The 19,341-nt window shown below is 42.0% G+C and overlaps 1 protein-coding gene and 1 long non-coding RNA gene across 5 annotated transcripts in view; one reads left to right on the top strand and one right to left on the bottom strand.

The window, feature by feature from the left end:
* Window positions 1-634: 634 nt before the first annotated feature.
* LOC142066358 (uncharacterized) lies at window positions 635-16,126 on the bottom strand. Its single transcript, XR_012663688.1, has 3 exons — window positions 16,040-16,126; window positions 6,325-6,413; window positions 635-1,496 (listed from the first exon to the last, which is right to left on the bottom strand). It is a non-coding gene; the product is annotated as an uncharacterized LOC142066358 (long non-coding RNA).
* Window positions 13,800-19,341, top strand: part of DHRS3 (dehydrogenase/reductase 3) — a 33,645-nt gene continuing 28,103 nt past the window's right edge. The window contains exon 1 of one of the 4 annotated variants that reach the window (XM_075113674.1): window positions 13,800-15,845. In XM_075113674.1, coding sequence (XP_074969775.1) covers window positions 15,651-15,845 — 195 coding nt within the window. In that variant the 5' untranslated portion in view covers window positions 13,800-15,650. Of the gene's footprint in view, window positions 15,846-16,340; window positions 16,593-17,358; window positions 17,431-19,341 lie in introns of those variants that run through there. The other 3 variants (XM_075113676.1, XM_075113679.1, XM_075113677.1) reach the window with 3 other exon arrangements.

Here is a 19,341-nt window from a genome sequence, read left to right on the forward strand (position 1 = left end):
CACGCAATGGCAATTACCTGGCATCTGTGATTAGCAAAGGTGGGTCTGTCCTAATAAGCAATGTAACAACTGAGCTGAGATTTTTTTTCCCTTTGTGTTTTGGATATTCACAGAAATTATTTTGGCAGCTTCCATGATGGTTACATACTTTCTGCCGAGATTTCAAGTAAACAAGTTGTTTATCTGATTACAAAAAGGCAAAAAACGCTATGTCCCTCTCTTCCCTGAGTACAACCAAATGCTTCTCAGAAAGGGGCATTAGAGGAGGTAGTTTAGAGGATGTTCAGTTATGTTGCGCGCTTCCCCCTCACTGCATCTGTGTTGCCAGTCTTGGACACTTACAGGTGTCTCGTACAGCTGACATTTCTGTACCTCCCATCTGTGTCAGCTGTTTCCCTTTAAAATCAGATTTGTAAGTACACTCCCTCCTTTTTACAACCAAGGCCAAAGCTACTGGTTGTGTATAACAGATAGTCTGGCGATGATCGCTGCTAATCTCGGAATTACTGAAAGTACTGTCAATCTCCAGAGGCACTGGGGGTTATTTTGTCTGTGCTGTCGGGCTGATTCTGTGGGTAGTATGTGGCGATGTGGGCGCACATTGCTGACTACTCATATAGTGCATGCTTTGAAATGGTTTTTGCTATGGTGAGTTTTTATTCTTTGGCATAAGAAGAGAACAAAAATTTTTACAGTGTAAGAAGAGCACAGCAAAACAAGCATATCAATTAATGGGGTTAAAAAAAAAGATTAAAAATACATCATGTTCCCAAGTAATAGCAATTGAAAATCAGAATTCAGCAGGCCATGCTAATATTCACTTATTATTTTTTCCGTCGATTCTAATGTACAAATAGCTAGTAAATAGTTAATTGAAATACACACTGTCTGCATACCAGTTCACTGTATTCAAGAAAACATTTTAATAGCCTTTTATAAAGTTTACAGTATGGTTTGCTGTTCTACTTGATGATGGAAAAGAGAAAATAGCATAACCAAAAAATCCCAGTGGACGGTGGAAGCCGCCTTCCACGTGGTACCAGGTCACTTTTACGTTGTCGTCCTCTAACCGCTTCTTGTACCACAGCCTGTCATCTCGGAGCACATCATGCTCACGGGTAATTATACAAGTATCAGGTAGGCGGCAAACGACAGATCTTCTGCCAACAGTGGGGGAAGCCTTGTCTCAAGCAGTTCTTTCGTTTCTTCACGGACGAGAGGTAAAACTGAAGTGGCCAATGGCGGTTTGTAGTCCATTTTAAGTATCTCTGGGATAAGATCTGGATTTATCCATTTCCTGTATTTCAAATTCACACTCTGGGGAACGTGAGGACCACCAGGATAGCCTCCTTCATAGAGCAATCCTCTTTCAAGTACTTTGGAACGAAACGGACTGTGCATTCCCATAGCTTTCCGCAGGCTTCAGAAGGCGTACAGCAGCAGTGAGGCAGCCCAAAGTCTGGGCTGGGTGCTGACGCTCCAGAGAGAAATGATACCTGAAACGTACAAAAGACAACAATTACTACAAATACCTCTATTTGTAAATTGCTTGAATGTGTCATCTGAGATGCACCCATGGATTATATATTTGCAAAACTCACCAAACCCGGGATTAATTATTTAGTTTGAAGTTTTGCACGCTGAAGCAAACCAGAAGCTTCCCCTCCCATTGCTGTCAAAATGCGGAGGCCATTAATCATTGAGGTTTGTTCTAGCATAATTTAAGAGCATGAGGTAGTGCAGGCCCATCACCCACACGACCCAAAGCCACACACTTGCTCAGTTCCCGGCCTGAGCGCTCCCGCCTGGCAGTCACAGCTCATGCCGGCAGGGCAGTCTGCAGTTCTCTCATTTGGACTGACCTTGTGTGCGTGTGTAGCTGTGAGTCAGTCCTGCTTACCCACAAGATCCAGCCCAGTTCTGGCTCCTGAGCTTTTTACACTGGGGACGGTGATTATTGTATTATTATCTATTAATACAGTATTGTATATTATTATTACATTCAAATTTAAAGAATAATTTAATAATTATTATTTTATAAACCACCATACAATAAATGCACTGTGGTGACAAAATAGCTTCCTGTAGACGATTCTTTCATTTATTTTATTAATTGGAACAAGTGAATTACAGAGGAGTGATGTTAAAGTAACAATCTCTTTGTTTATTTCTTAACTGACGCCTTACTTTCATGTGACGAAAAGCGAGGCAGCATAACAGTCAGATACCCAGTCAAGTTCAGGTGGTGTAATTTCATTCCGATGACATACAAGACTACTTTGAGACTACATTTTTAACAGCCATGGTTCTTTATTCTCTGTATTCATGATCTTAGGGCTTTCTGGAGAAGATTAAGTTTAATAAGGAAAAGATAAATCCTACAAAGGTAACAGAGCAGGCATTCTCTCTTAACCCTCCACCGTTTGCTGAGGAACACTGCGTCTGCTTTTCTTGTTTTCCACTACTCTGTGAAATTAATTCAATGGATTCATAAAGTAAACATCCTAATAACCAGGGAATAAATGGATATCAGTATCTTATTTCAGTATATGACTTACCCAGATGAGCTATGGAATATGCAATTCATTGTCAAAAGCAATTCCTCCCATCTTAATAAAATTCTTTAGTAATGAATTTTTTCATGGAATAATTTCTTGGAAACTAAAGCTTCGTCATACCATCAGCTATTTTCCATAAGCAAAACATCTTTAAAAGGAAGCAGTGGTCCATGCAGTTTTTAAAATAAATATTAAACTTTAGACTTCTTATTTCCTCTTTAAAATCATCCCCAAAGCCCCCTAAATATTAAAACCTGAAATTGGGAAAACAGCTTACAATTCTTTATTGTCAAACTGAGGCAGTGATTTTTGTGGTGATAACGATGTAAACCAAACAAATCTCTTTGTTCTCCTGAAAACAGCTGGCATATATATTACTTTTGTAACTTTATAAACCTGTATCAGGTATTTCTCATTGTCATTTGATGGCACATGCTTGCTCACACATATCAACAACATAGGGGTAGACAGCACTAGAGCTCAGCTTCTTTCCTTACGTTCAGAGGAAGGTAGGTTCAGGATGGGCCTTGCTCAGGGCTGTGGGAGACGGAGGGAGGAAAGCAGCGGAACTATCTAATTCTGGGAGTAACACTGGGTGGAGCTCACTCACCCAACAGACACAACCACTGAATCAGATTTTCTGACGTACCAGCCTATTGCTTCATGACTTCCTGAAGAACAAATGTTGTTAATATAATTCATATCTTAGAATACTTGAAGCAATATCGTCCCTTATTTTTTTATGGCATATTGCCATGATTAAGTGTGGGCCCCTTGCCTATTCAGTGACCTACCCAAATTTTCTCTAGGTTAAAAATAAGCTAGGCTTTTGATCATCAGGACACACTGTGAAGTTCATCCATTTAGGGAGAGTGTTGATCTGTAAGGGAAATAAGGAATTATGATTATGATTATTACTACTAGACATGGGGCAATGGCTTTAAACGGAGAGGGCAGAATTAGATTGGATATAGGGAAGACATTTTTTATGGTGAGGATGGTGAGACAATAGAATAGGTTGCCCAGAAAAGGATGGCCCGTCATTGGGAGCGTTCAAAGTCAGGTTGGATGGGGATTTCAGCAACCTGACCTAGTGAAAGATGTCTGGCAGGTGAAATGCTGTCGGCAGGCAGGGGCAGGCAGGGAAATGCAGCTGGCTGGCAGGGGTCTGCAGGGGAAATACCTCCGCAGGCAGGGGCAGGCAGCAGAAATGCTGCCAGCAGGAAGGAACAGGCAGGGGAAATGCTAGATACAGTTCTTGCCTTACATCTTAACACGCACATTTTTAGGTATCATGGCAAAGGGGGACATGGATATAAATAAGTCGATCGTGGCAGAAACCACAGTGTCAATATAACCTTCCCCAAACAGCAATTTTCAAAAACTGTTATGACTCTTAAGTCAGTCTTTTTGTCAGAGTTATGATCTTGGAATGGCTGAAGTTGGCAGAATTGCCATACCATGTTTATTTAATCTCATCTGTACTTTCTAACATCCCTGAGTTTGTAAAGAGCTTTCAGATGACAGATAGTAATATATATGACAAACTTGGTATCAGAGCCTACTATCAAAGTATCCTCTTTCTTTTCCTTATCTTAGGAGCTTCTGACACCACAGAGGCATCTTCAGATTCAGGGAAGACACTGTCATGAAGGAGAATGGGGAATTTGGTATGTATTCTGTTGAAAAACTTCTTGATCAGTAATTACAAAATACTTCATAACCAATAGCAACAATATATCCAAAAATTAAATGGGATGACTATTCCTAGGCAGATGTGATCAGTGTTCGTAGGTGAAAGGTATCATATATAAGCCAGGTTCTAAAATGTGTATATTTGCAAGAAGAAGATGACCCAGATCAGGATGTCAGCGTACAAAGAGGGGCTTTGAAAAACCGTTTGCTGGAATACCTGAATTGTGGCTTTTTATGTGGAAGATCATAAGGGGACCAGATTTTTACTTTAAAAATAACTATGAAATCACATACCAACTAGCAAAAAACACTCCATTTGAACTTGATGGACTTTAAGACTACATTAGACAGTCTTCCTGTCCGCCACTTTGAAGCGTTATGCCTTGCCAGCCAAAATAATTATCACCAAAGCTTTATATCACAGTGCAATATGCACAGTTAGTCTAAATGCAGATCTGTACAAATAGATTAAAACAAAAGCTAGGATGGGAGCTAGGAGGCTCTCTCTCATCTCTTGCATGTGGGACTGTCATTGATCCTTTATGACAGAGTAGTTGGATAGATGTAGCAGGAGCATCATATGTATGACACCTGTGCTGTGGAAGGTACACATTTAACTGTTGATGCAGCTTGTCTAAGGCGTATCGCAAGGAAGCTGGAAGAAAAGAGGAAAAGACTGTCCTGTACTGCAGAATAAAAGAGGTCTTTACTGCAACATACAGTACAGACACATCGCTGGCACAAGAAGCGTAGCATTCATCAGAATGAGCAGGGTATGTGCACTGCACATGCGCAATGCACAAAGCATCAAGCACTCTATAAGAAACCTGTGAAGTCCTCACTCTGAGGGCTGCTTCTGTGAGTATAAACATAAACCTAGAAATTCACCAAAAGTATCAGCAGATGGCTAAAGGTTTTCAAAAGAAAATGAGGTATTGAATGGATTCAGTGCATAGCAAGTGGAGAAATGCATCTTTAAAACTGTCCAGAAGAAGAAAGCTGAAATTTCTGCAATGCATTATTGATGAAGATAGAATATGTACTATTGCATAACAGCCACTTAGAAGCTGGAAAAGCAGGTAAAAAGAATCATCTGAAAGAATTTTTTCATCCAACCAAGCACAGAAACATAGAGAACTTAATAACATACAGTCATATTATTATATTTCAGTCTTATTTTTATATTAAGTTCATATACAGCTTAAGATGAAAAGCAGTGTGAGATACGTAAGGACAGCAGACTCTTCCTTCGTGCCAGACCTTGCAGAAAGGTACTGGGGCCTAGGTCCTTGGAGAACCAGGAACAGTTACTGGGGTTGGTGAATGCTGCTGTGTAAGTTCAAGCAAACCACGTAAGTCTTCAGTAGATTATAGTGCCCCAAATCACCTTTCAGGATGTGGGCCTTAGTTGCTACGTCCACTATGTATAACCAGGGGATTAGGGAATACCTTTACTCGAGATGAACTCTGTACAAACATTAATGAAACCACTCGGAGATTTTCCTGCAGGCATTCTTTTGACGTGTTGTGTGCCAGACATGACAGGGCATAGGCTGCCCTTATGTACTCCTGTCCTTTTTTGAAAGCTTTTTGGACAAAAACTGTTTCTCTGATGGCAAAGCACACAGCACAGTGAGTCTGGCTTACAGGTACTTAAACAAAAAGTGAAAACAGGTCTAGCAGAACCTGCTTTGGCCAGGAGGTTAGATTAGATGACCTCTGGAGGTGCCTTCCAACCTGCATGATTCTATGATACTTAACTAAGACACAGTAATTCAGTCACTGCAGAAACAAGAACAGAATCACGGATAAGAAAATTACTGCAGATAGTTCAAAATTTGGGAAATTATGTTAAATATATCAAAGTGCATTGAGATACAGAAGGTTTGGTTATTATTATTCATGTAAATGATATCCACAGCCCTCCTGGCATCAAGAGGATCAATCATTTCATCATAGAAGGCAATCAAGTTACAATGGCTGCCTAAGAATGCGTATTTATAAGAACTCACCTCGTACTGGATGCTTTTATACACAGTAATAGAATACCAAATCAAACTTTGGCCTTTACCTTCACATCTGTGTTACTGTGTGGTTCCCATTACACAGCTGCAACATTTAGATGCATATCTTCATAGTTCTACTCAAGTTTTTCCTTTCCTGAAAATCACAATATCACAGAGCATGATAAACTCACAAGAATTTCCATCAGAATATATATGCAATGGTATAAGGGGAGCTTTGATGGCTGGTCAACATCAGGAGGAATCTCTGCTTTGAAGGAATTATGATAAGTTGAACTTAAAACCAGGAATAGAAGAGCAGCTAGAATTCCTGCTATTACAGCCAGACCATAAAAGAATTCCATTTTTCTTTGGTGGGAATAATTTATTAGAGAACTGTTTGATATGATGCTGTCAGTATTTATATCCTCCAGACTGACTCCACAGAGAATTCATTTGCATACCAAAATTCTTCCACCCTCCTCCTCCAGTTAAGGCTGCCAGATGCTAGAAGCATACAAACATCCAGCTCTTTATTTAGCAGGGTCAAAGTTAATATGTGGAATACTCACAGCCAGGAATTGTCATTTTGTGTCTTCCAAAATTGCAAAGGAACTTTATTTTTTATCTGGTTTAATTGTATTCTGCTTTATGGGCCTTTTTGCAAGGGTACTAGTTAGTGTAATAAAAGATACTACCTTTACTTAAGAACCCCTGGAAGACAGGCACTGTGAACTCCAGTCTCCGTGGTCAGGAACTGTAATGGTTCTGCTCTTGGAGTAGGTCTGAGGTGTGATTCTAAGGCTGTCTGCTTAGTGCTGATTGCTTTTTCCCTGCTGTATTGCTGAGGCAGACAGCTGGCCAGAACAGTTAGAACAGACATTCTGAAGTACAGCTAAAGGAATTTTGCTTTTGGAGATTCAAATAGAGCTATCAGTTATTTGGAAGCTCCCTACATGAGCGTGCAGCAAGGGTCTCTGGGCTCACCAGTGGTCCAGTGATATCAGAGGGAAATTTCCCCTTGACTTGGAGAACTTTGGTCTTAACCCTCTATTCTGATTCATTCTAAAGAAAGGATTTTGATGTCTTCACAACTTCATAGTTCGCTATTTTTTGCTGAGACAACTGTACATTATCCTTTGTTGCAGTTGCGGCTGTGATTAGCCCCTATGGCTAGCCAAATGCTTGTACCAACAGAGGTGATGACAGTGAAGGAGTGAGTGAACAGGTGCAGCTCCGTGTATTTCTCTCCACTGTGTGACTGGACAAAACTTGTTTGGGTAAAAGTAAAAAGTGAACAAACATCAGCTCAGCTTGGCAAAATCAGTACAACCTATGCTTATCCCCTGAACACTCTGAAATATTTCCTTATCCCCACTAATCTCCCAGATATTCAGTTTTAAAACCCTTAGAAAAGCTTGTTATCATGGTTGTAGAAGAGAAATACTCTTTTTTATGAGCTATAGGATTCTGCATCTGGCTAACAAACCTGTAGTGGTATTCCCTCAGAAAGTGGGATCTTGACTAAGAAAAGGTGAGTCCTTTCTATCTTTTCTTATACCCACAGAAGAAGCAGGTGAAATATATCTGCTTAGAAAAATCCCATTTATGCAAAATATGCATTACAAAAAGAGCAAGAAACTTTAATGTGAATTAGTCAATGGGGTAAACAAATATTTAGCTGTGTGAAATGAGACTAAACATGAGTCGTAAGAGCTAAAGTATCAGATGATAAGAGTGACCAGGCTGGGTTCTTAAGAGAATAGGTCTAATCCTTAACCTCAGTGGAAGTCAGCAAGTACAACTGATTGAATTTTGTTGTTTAAAATTTAAATAAATAAATAGGTGTTAAGGGTAAGAAACCCCTTGTAAGTGTACATTATAACATGGAACTCTCGGCTTAACTTAGCAGGCCTGGAACTTGTGATCATAGTAGGCATCTCTCCAATACTGACTCAAATTATTTGACTAAGCTGGGGAAAAATTGATCTCTTCCATCACTGTGAGGTGCAGGATGCTTAGCCGAACCCCTCCCAACTTCTTACGCCATCCAGACCTGTGGGGGTACACTAACCTCAATGTTATTTTAAAAAAACCACAACCATATATTAAGACAAAAATTAAGGCTTCTTTTATATTCTGAGAAGGAATATCTAGGTTGGGGTTTAATGAGTTTTACTAATCCATCCTCAGATTAACAGGTTTTAAGTTCCAAATGTCCCCATATAAACATACTTCTAAACATGACAAATGAAAATTCACAGACATTTCTTCTTTATTAATTTTCCATTCTTTTTGTGGTGGATTTAAACACCACACTGATATCATCTGAGGAGATCATGGAATATCCAGATTTCCCCTCATAAAAGCTGGATGTCAAAATACCAATTACTTTCTGCCAAATCACTTAGGAGCTGCCAATATACATGGTTTTTTCCCCATGATATCAAGACTTTCAGACCAGCAATGAAGCATCTAACAAGAGATTGGAGGGAAGGTAGGAGTCCTATAAAGAGGGTTTCTTGGACTTTGGGGTTGGTTGGTTGGTTTAGGGGATTTTGTTTTTTAATCAAATAGTGTTGGACATAGTTTGAGGGCAGGGATGAGTGTTCTGAAAAAGCCTCTCTTAATTATTTTACAGGTCATCTTCTAGGAAACATCTGGATTTATGCATGCTAGTGTTATAATGGATCTTTCTTCCCCCAGAGAATCAGCTGACCTCACTACCCTGTGCCATTGTGTATATCAGGAAAGATAAAATAACTTTTAAAAAGGCAGCAGTCCCCGTAAATGAGTTAAAGGATCAGCTGGCCTTTGGAAGCCCGGTGTTCACCCCATGTATCATTTGCTCCAATGTCCTCCTCCAGAACTGCTCTTCACTTAAAAAGATTAGTGGTACCAATTCCGAGGGGTAATGGCAGTGGTTCAGCAAGAACGAGCAAATGGCTTTCTGCTAACAGTGGGTAAAGCTCTAGAAATATCCAGATAAGTTATTAAAAATCCAATCTTGGCTCAGACCATCATCAGAAATGCTGTGGGTTCTGTTTGAATGAAGAACCCAGCATCCCTCTGTGCCGTCTCTTAGCTCAGCTGAATCTTTCCAGAGATCTTATTTTCCCATCGTCAGTTTATAATGTGATCTTATTCCCCCACATCAATTCATACACCTAAAGCTGATCCATCCTAGCCTTCCACCAAAAAAAGTGTGTGTTTGACAACAGCTTTCTCCTCCTAATATTCTTCCTCTTTTTGGCGTCTTTTCTAGAATTGTCAGGTTTGAAGAAGCTTATGACAGTTAGAGGAATTGGACTATTTCACCTCTGTATGTATTAGAGAACCGCTAGCTCTGAAAAGAAATTATACCTGCATGTAATGAATTCTTTTAAAAAGACATTGGTAGAAAGGATTCCGGGAACATTTCATCTAGAGATTTTTTCCTAAGCTAGTTTACAAGCTTCCAGTACAAACTTACTCCAGGCATTAGCCTACTGTTCTGGTTTTGTCAAAATCCGTATCCTGTGGTTTAGTAGGATTTCAGTTCAGACTCTTGAAACAATAAGCTACTCTTATTTCGAGGGCCTTATGGATCTAATTCTCCTGCCTCCCTCATTCCTCGTGTGTCTTAGAAGTTTTGTCAGGACTGAGGAATTAGTCAGGAGGAATGGTAAATACTGACTGGCATAAAAGTGGGGCACGTGTACTAAAGAGAACATAAGGTGAGCCAGTCAGTTTAACAAAATGTAGCCACTCCATTCCTTTTACATGTGGTATTTTTTCACTGTTCCCTCTTCCAATATGAAGAAGCAGGCTAACAGAGTGAGACAGAGTTGGCTTCTAATTGAAGATAGGTGAGAAAAAAGAAGGGCAATTAGTACAAATGGCAGAATCTAACATGTACTAAAATGATTTGAGCAGTTGAAAGAAATACCACATTCTTGATGTTGCAGCCCTGTGTCTGAATTCTAAGAGGCACCTACCTGCGCTTTGAGAACACTGTACTTCTGCTTTAAAGACAATTTTTCTGGACATACTGAATCTAGAAGGGGATGTCATCTAGAATTTAGAAATACTCAGTAAGACCTTTTTTATATCTTTATTCGTGATACTGATTTGTTGGGAGACCCTGGGAAAGCAGTGAGACATCCAAATGTAGCTTTTCGCCCAAGGTGGGACACAGACAGTTTTCTGTCAAGGCTGGAAGTTAGACAGAAACCTGGTCCCTTTGAGCTTGGTCGATGGCAAAACTCACTCACAAGGCAACAGTATCAGACTCTTGATACTTAATAGCATGTAGAAGGACGGTGTGAAATCGTAGAACCTCTGGGACACCCTTCAAAAAGAAAATGTGAGCTCAGGGGAAGAATGAAATCAAGAAGCACAAAAATTTAGCTCTTGATATATCCAAATCTGACAGCAGTTCTTCATGTAACAAAAACCAGATCAGCTTGGCAAAAGGTTTTCCTTTTTTAAAGGAGGTTTAGTTTTAATCTGTGATCGTGTTGGATTGTCCACGGTCAGGAGCCCCGCACTGATGTAAAAAACGGGTATTACTTGACACCCTAGTAACACAGACTTTCCATTGTGTAACAATGCTCTTCTGTGTGCCCAGTTTTTTCACATCTGCTTACCAATGTACCGTATGTGTTTGGGTGGGTTTTTTTAAGTTGAAAACACAGGATTGTTAGCCCAAATGGCTTTCAGACATGCCTTGAGCATGCTTTTTCATTTCCAGCTCCTTTTCCTTTCAAAAGTTCTTGCACTTTAGCAACATCATTTGCACAAACAGACTTCGAAGTTTGCTAGGCACTTGGCTGCAAAGGCTCCATGAACAAATTTAGAGTTCTGCCAACGTGTATAGGTGCAACATCAAGATCCAAGCAGTCAGCCTCTTCATAGCTCCGTGTAACATTGTTCTGCAAAAATGGACCTTTGTTATGCAAGTGATGTGTATAGAGAGTGTATCAACTTGTTTTGGAGGTAAGAGTTGCTTTTTCACTGCAACTTACTTCTTCAAGACAGCGCAAGTAAGAAAAAATAGGTTTCTGTGACTCCCATTGAGAGTATGCCCTAACTACAATCCAAGAGCTGGGTTTCAGTTACTACAGGCCTTTACATTAGCTAGCCTAAATATGAACACCAGGTTTAGTTTTAAGCTGGACTCTTACAGTTAGGCACTGTTGTGGTTGAATATGCAGAACGCATAAACGCACCTTTTGAGCAGTGGTCCCAGGAATGGGTCATTCAGGGATGATCCGAATTTAAACCCATTAATTCAGAATAGATTTGTAAAACTGTATTAAAGCCATCTTCCTTTACACTTCTGTTAAGTACAAATCCAGAAATTTAAACAGAGAAGCTGAAGCCAAAACTGAATGAGTTACTGCTGAGACGTATTACATGACTGCCTTCTTACTCTCGTGGCAGACCGGAATAAAACGTAGTCGCAGGTGCCATGCAAATGGCTCAAACCAAGTTTGGGGGGGTTTGCTGCAATTTGTACTTTGTTGCGAGTGTCTGTATAGGAAACAAATAGTTCAGTACTGCGCAGCTATCCAAAACGCAAAATCACTTCTGCAACTGAGTGATAGCATTAGCAACTGATGCAATTTTACAGAATTAACAGGCCTGCTCATTGAATGCTCCGGCGCACTGCTTAAGGGCGTCTGAGTGAAGGTTACTACTCAGAATGCTACGTTTTTGTCTCTTTTTGGAGCGGAACTGCAATTAAACAGGACAAACCTCAGCTGTTCTCAGTGTTCTATATAGTACATGTAGAATTTACAGCTATTTGACCTTTTGGTTGAATTAGGTGAATGTTAAAATAACTTGCATATATTTTTCACCATATTTATTACAGGCAAGATGCAGTAACTTCAGCTTTACCGTAAGTCTGCTTTTGTTTCTTGCTTTTGTACATTTGTACAAGGTCGTAACTACTGTTTTTCACTGCTTCAAGGTAAATCTAAAGTAGAGTAGTAAAGAAAAATAGTTCATACTTTCATAAAATTTGAAGAGCAAATTAGGAAAATTTTAAATATCTAGAACTGTCCCCTTACTCCCACTCCGAATTTGGTAGCAACTTTGCACATAAATCAATGAACGGAAATTATAATGAATGAGAAGAAACCACTTTCAATACATTTTAGAATATTATTCAAGCTGGAAACAGATACATGAAATCAATATTCACAAGATTATTCCATTCCCACTGGCTTCAAAAGACCTGCAAATGTTTTAAATTAATAATTCATTTTGGTTTCAATACGAACCGGTTAGCTGTGTAATATTGCTGACTTTTCTGTTTTAAATGTGTCCGGGGTGATTTATGCATAAAGAGACTGAACTCGGGAATCAAAAAATCAAATTTACTTTGATGAACTTCATATCCTTGCATTTTTAACAGTGCTCCTTATTTCCGTACCAGAAGGTTGTTATATTTGTTACCAGTCCAGACACTGAGTCATTCTTGTTTAAACCAGACACTAGGCTCTCTGTGTAATTTCTCTCTCCCCTTCAGAGTTTTTGGACTGAGAGGAAAATTGTAATGCCAGGTGCCTCCCCGAGCTCCATTTCTAAAGGTATTACTGTAAAAACACAGAGGTGCTAAATGCTGCCAAGCGGCCATGGAAATTCTCTGAGCTCTGGTTATTTCAGATGCAGGCAAGTTAGGGAGCACCACCTGGTTCTGACAGTATGTACAGACTTAACGGTTCTGGTTAGAGTGCTTCACCTCCTTCTCTCCAAAACCCTCCGTGGCACTTCATGGTGATGCAGTGATAGTCATATGGCTGATTCCATATGAGGTAACCTGGCGTTTAAAGGTAAGAACTCTGCAAGTTTCTCTTTACATTTGATTTTCTTTTTTTCTGAAAACTTTTGTGGAACTTTTAAGAGAGCTGAAATTCAGGGACTTAGATATCGTTCACATTTTGTGTGAAAAAAATGTGTGTGATATAGGTTTTAAGTGTGGGTGGGACCAGAAACTCGGTTGCTCTTCCTTTTGCAAACAAATAACCCTGCACGCTCTGTTACCAGATGGCCACTTCGAACAACGCCTGTTTTCAAAAAATTCCGTTTGATTCCAAAGCATGAAATTTAATTTATTTTCAAAGGGATTCAGCATACTAACTCACTGCTGTTGGTTGTGCAGTATAACTCGGCTACCTCTGTGTAGATGCTCAGGCTCATACGCTCCCACTGTAGTGGTGCTTTAGTAAGTACAGTTGTAACGAAGTTTGAGAGTCTTTGAAAGTTGTCATTTTTCAGTAATTCTAGTGTTAACCACTAGATGGCTTCCCAGGATAGCGGATCTAGACCCAGGCCTCCTGAATTAACACGCGGGATTGGACTCATTTTGGCACGTTCTTCATGACATATACAGTCGTAAACGCGACGTTCTTTCCAGCTCAGCTGTGAAGAGAGCACTGTGAGGTCTGACATCCCTGAGCATCTTCTGACATCCTCAAAGGCTGCCCATTAGGTTATTTCTGATGGCTGCCCCGACTACTGACGGTGCATGAACAGCTCTCAGTTCCCATAGGCACTTAGAACCTCCTCAGAAATGCTTAATCAGAACAGCTGAAAACCTAACTTACCTGCCTAATGCTTACCAGCGCAGACAACCGAGTTGGGGGACCTAGTCGCAACATACTTTGCCCTTTCTCCTGTTACAACATAGTTTAAAGTGCTGTGGAGACCTTGTGTTGCAACTGTGCCCTCATAACTGGGCAAAAAAGTCTTGGAAAAGGGGAGGAAAAAAAAACAAGCCACCCTTTGTTATGAGAAAGTGAGTCTCCCTCCTTCATTCAGAGCCTGCTTCTTTATTGCCCCGCTACTAAATCACCGGTTTTCAAATGCAAGCATCTTACAGCTTGGAAAATCCACAAGCTGTCACATTGTCCATGAAAACATTAGTCCAATAGTAAAAGATTCTGATGATTGTCAGCCTCGGCTGGATTCAGCCTGGCAAGCTAGGGCTGAAAGAAGTTTTCCCGTCCACACCAGCTTATCTTGGGCGAGCAGTTCTCTGCCAGAGCTCTGCAAGGCAGAGATGGCTCCCTTGAACTCAGCCTTAACCCTGTCTGTTCCTGGAACTGCTTTTTCCTGGGCTCAAGTCAGACCACACCAGCTCCCTCCGGGTGCGGGTACGTCCGGGAGGAGGCAGGGGCTGCCTGGCTGGCTTACAGCGCCCGTCAGTTCCAGCTGCCAGCGCAGCGCGGCCCGCAGCAAGCCCGCAGCAAGCCCAGCGCGGCATGCGGCCCGCAGCAAGCCCGCAGCAAGCCCAGCGCGGCATGCGGCATGCGGCATGCGGCCCGCAGCAAGCCCGCAGCAAGCCCAGCGCGGCATGCGGCATGCGGCCCGCAGCAAGCCCAGCGAGGCACGCAGCAAGCCCCGGCTTGCAGGCTGCAGCTCCCAACGAGCGCACGCCTCAGCCTGCGTGCATGTGTGAGTTTATGTGCAGTGGCTCCAAGATAGCTCTGGGGGAGGGGAGAGCAAAGCCAGCCACTCACAGAAACAGTAGTGAAATCTCCCCAACACTTTAACTGTCAATCAGGCTTAATGGGGTATAAAAACTCCCCAGCGCCGCGGCTGTGACAGGCAGAGAGAGCAATAGGGAGAAATGAGTGAGAGCTGAAATAGTGCACGGCGTAATTCGGGCTCTGTGATCACAGATACTCCAAGTGAAAAAAAAAAAACCCAAAAACCAAACAACCCAGGAGAGGGGGCAGGGAGGCGTTTATCAGCTCCACCTTTGCAACCGGCTCAGGACAGAACGTCTATAGATATTTATAGATATTAAAACAAAAACAACAACCTTACCGTGAATAGAGCCTTTCTTAAAAAGAAGGTCCTGGCAATTCTGTCTTATTTAAGCAATTTCCTGAGTCTAAGAATAGAAATGAGCTGCCTGGAAGGCACTGCAGGCTGAAATTTGGAGACATAGGCTGCTTTATTTTATTTCTCCAAGTATAAAAACCTTCCGTTTGGATACTGGATTTTTATTTCTGTCTTTGAAGTGGAGGGATGGATGGCTACTTTTAATTTTACTTTTTTTTCTGTCTCTCTTTTAATTTAAAAAAAAAAAAAACTGTCTTCCAGTTAAAAGGCAAGGAAAGCGTTTTACCTGCATGTGACAATCCCAGAGGACACCGATCAAGAAACAGGGGAGTGACTTGGTCTTCTGCACTACTTTACTCCCACCCCACTTTTTTTAGGGGGAGAGAAGGATTTTTCCAGTCCAAGAATCTTTTTGCCCCCAAGTTTTGGAAGGGGGTTGAAGACTTGTCACCCATCTGGGGGTGCATGAAGGGAAGTGGTTTTCTTTCTCTGCTAACTTGGTTTCGTGAAGGCTTGGAAGAGAATTTTGCCTTCCTGACCTGTCTGGAACAAGAGGATGATTTGGAAGTGGCTGGGCGCTTTGCTGCTTTTCCCCGTGCAGATGGTTTATTTGGTGGTGAAAGCTGCCGTGTGCATGGTGCTGCCGCCCAAGCTGCGAGACCTGTCCGGGGAGAGCGTGCTCATCACCGGAGGGGGCAGAGGCATCGGCCGCCATCTGGCCAGGGAGTTCGCTAAGCGAGGAGCCAGAAAGGTGAGCATCGGCGTGAAGGGGAGCGGGGGCGGAAGCTCCCACCTGCCGCCCGACTGAGCCTCCGACTCGGAGACTTAAAAGCCCTTTCCTTCACCTCTAGGTGGGCTTGACGGGATCGCTTTTTAAAGGGGAGAGGGGAGAAGGGGCGCTGACTCTGCAAAACCCTGGCGTGCTGAGCCGTTGCGATGACTTACATTTCAGAAGTTGCCCGCTCCTCCTTCCCCGCATCCTGTCTCTCCCCGCCTCATCTAAGGAAACGCGAAGGTGGGAAGGGGGCCCCCTCGTGAACTCTGCCCCGCTGACAAAGGAGAGGTTTTCGCTCCAGCCCGGCTTTCCTGCGGCGGGGAGAGGAGAGCTCGGCGGCTGCCGGGCGTGAGGCTGGCGCGCACTTGCGCTGCTGCTGGCGGGGCTGCGCCCTGGCAGCGCCGGTTGGAGGCACCGCGTACAGACGGGGCGGGGGCGGCCGACGGCCCCGCAGGCTGGGCACACCTTCAGCTCTCCCTGGGCACGGCCAGGCGGCCGCTGCCGCACGTGTCACCCCGGAGCAGAGCGGCTTCGCCCCGAAAGGGGCAAATGGTGTGTGCAGGAGGGCTCTGGCTCTCGGTCCTAATAACGAATGCATCCTCTCGGGAGAGTGGGGAGGAGGGGTCAGTCTCACCCTGATGGTTTCCCATTTGTGAAATCAGTTCCTTGTGCTTTCTGAAGTCCCTTGTATTTTGCTTTCTGCCAGCCCAGACGTGTTCAAAGGTAAGATGAATGAGACCCTAGCAAGGAAGTAAAGCACAATACGAGTAGAGGCAGTGAGACTGCACGTTTCCTTTAGGGAAGAGGGAAAGGGAAAGAGGCTGAGAGACTGGTCTGTCTGCACAGCAGCCTAGAAATACCAGTGTAGCTGGTGCAGCCATTCTCTAGCTCAGGAACTGGTAGTTTACCTTGAAACTTTGTGTTTTCATATGTACAGGTGCCTCCTTATGTGTGAATCAATCAGGAATACAAAAACCACACACACCTGAAACGAGGCTTGAGATTTAAAGTTCCACGTCCTCCTTTATGGGTAATGAAAGGGGGGAGTAGTGAAATTAGCTGCATCGATACTTCTCCATGTGAGAGAGGATGAATGGGAGTAAACAGAGAATAAAGAAGATGAAACATACAGACTGAGAGGATATTTAAAGAAAAATTTGCATTAGTTTGGAATAGTGTTTTGTCACTTCCTTACACATGCACTACAGTTTTCTATGTGTGGCATAGAGCTATTCTGGCATACAACTTTGAGGTGTAAAATATGTCAGCATTGAACTTTGATGTTTGTATATGCTTGAGTTTAAACATCATGTGAAGATTTACACAAGTTCTTGGAAACAGAGCAAACAAGTTGACTGACCTTTGGACCCAAGCAATTTGCTGAAAGTGTATTTATATTATCTGTTAGAACACCATGCCTCATTATTTATTTATTTAGTCCGGCTGGTTGCTATGCTAAGCTCTGGTATTAGAGTACCACCATTTCTGCAGCTAATTCAAGAGCTGCTTAGCTGCCGTTCAGCTAGGAGCTGAACAATGGCAGCCAGTCCTAACGAACCAGGTGACATGGGCCAGAAGGAGAGGGAGCTATTTCAGATACAGAGCTGAGGGTGAAAGGACTGTAAACAGATACAGACTGTAGTTCATTTGTATGTCTTATCTATAACATCTCTATGTATCTTAGCAGGAAAGAAGAGATGAGAATAACTGTTGGGAACCTTTGTACTTGTCTCACGATGTGGAATGCTGTGTGTTGCTAGTTGTTGTTTCGAACTTTGGGGGGTTTTGCCTTATGGGTTTTTTTCATGTCTGTCATCAAGATGTGTCAGGTTTTGCTTTTACTGAATTTGATTTAGATTCTCCTTTCACTTCCATCATGGCTATCTAGGAAGTCAAATACGTCACTCAGCAAGTTTTGATCCTCTCTGGCAGTAGCAGTGCCTTTCTGCCCTTGGTAGTGGCACATTTCCTATGCAACACTAAAGTAGGCTTATCCTTTTCTTCCTTAACATTTTTAATGACAATTTTACCTAGGTGTGGTAGTTTCCGTTCCCTTTGCTCTGAGATTTCATTTCTTTCCTGCCTTCTGTGCTGAACCCTAACTTTGTGAACTTAATGCAGTTTCCATGCAGAATGCAAGACCTCTGTTTGGCACTACTCTTCGATTTTATGCTTTGCCTTAGACAATCAAAAAGAAACAAAAAGGACTGGAAGTGGCTAGCAAGTCGTCTTTCAATAAGGCTTGTGAAAATTGAACTATTCTCTTTTTCCATTGTCATCTTATGCAGTTAACTGTTTTACAATTATAAGCAAAGCTTGAATTATTGATCATAATTAATAATTTATAGCAGATTCTGATTATCAGATGGTGTAGCCACAATATTCCAAGTTTAGAAAAACACTTCCACCAAAGGTGTGAAATTCTGAGGCCGTTACTTAGAGGTGAACAGAAACAGTAACTTACAGATTCAGATTCTGATAGTGGGTGTGCAGCGTATCTTGAAAAAGCCATCACAGCGCTTGCGCACGCAGACATAGTGGCGGAGTTTTGGAGGTAGGCGGCGATATATAACCATATTTTTGAGATTAGAATCTTCTGAAAGGTAGGTTAGTTGACGCTGTTAGCGTATGAATTTTCGTCCGATAATGAGACTGGATTGGATTTAATCTTACAGTCTTATCTATTTTTGGAGGCTGATTTTGTTAATCACAAATGAGATGTATCTGAGCAGTTTTCACCGAAGGTGACAAGTGGTGTGTCTCACTGACAGTACGAATTGTCACTTTTTTACTGTAAAATTTGATCTTGTATTTAAAGCTATGAAGATGGCGAGAAATAAATCAAAAAAGGGCTTATATGGAAATGGAAATACAATGTCTTCTGCTTGATAGATGAGCACGGAGACTGAAATTCTCAGTCCAGCAGAATGGAAGTCTCTTGGGCATGATCGTGTAAATCCATCCCGATTCCTGCTTTCTACCCCCTTTCTTAAGTCCGTTGTGCCTCTAATATGACCTGGACAGATAAGTGTCTGTAGAGGAGACGCTTCCTTCTAAGGTGATGTTTCTTCTCATGGTTGCTCATTGGCCTTTGGTGAAATGGCCAATGAGGGGACAAAGCAAGTCAGTTGTATTTTCAGTTACGGGAGTGTGTATCTTCTAGTTTTTTCAATTAAAAACCAGTGATTTTTAGGCAGAGAGAGACTTTAAGCATTAGATCATCCCTGTTCAGATGTATACTAAGAGGTCAAAGGATCCATACTCTGGTTTTACTTTTGGGTAGAAGTTTTCAAAAACTACTTGGTCGTGCAAGGCATTGTGTATATAAATGCTTCCTATAGCACTTCTGGAAAAAAAACTGAAAGCTTGTAAATCTGCTGTATGCAGAGAAAGAGTGGTTTACAGATAATACGGGACATGTTAGTGTTAGTAAGAGGGATGAATAGCGTTGAATTTTCTCCAGAAGTACTCA

This window comes from Phalacrocorax aristotelis, chromosome 19, assembly GCF_949628215.1.
Source record: "Phalacrocorax aristotelis chromosome 19, bGulAri2.1, whole genome shotgun sequence".
Lineage (NCBI taxonomy): Eukaryota > Metazoa > Chordata > Aves > Suliformes > Phalacrocoracidae > Phalacrocorax > Phalacrocorax aristotelis.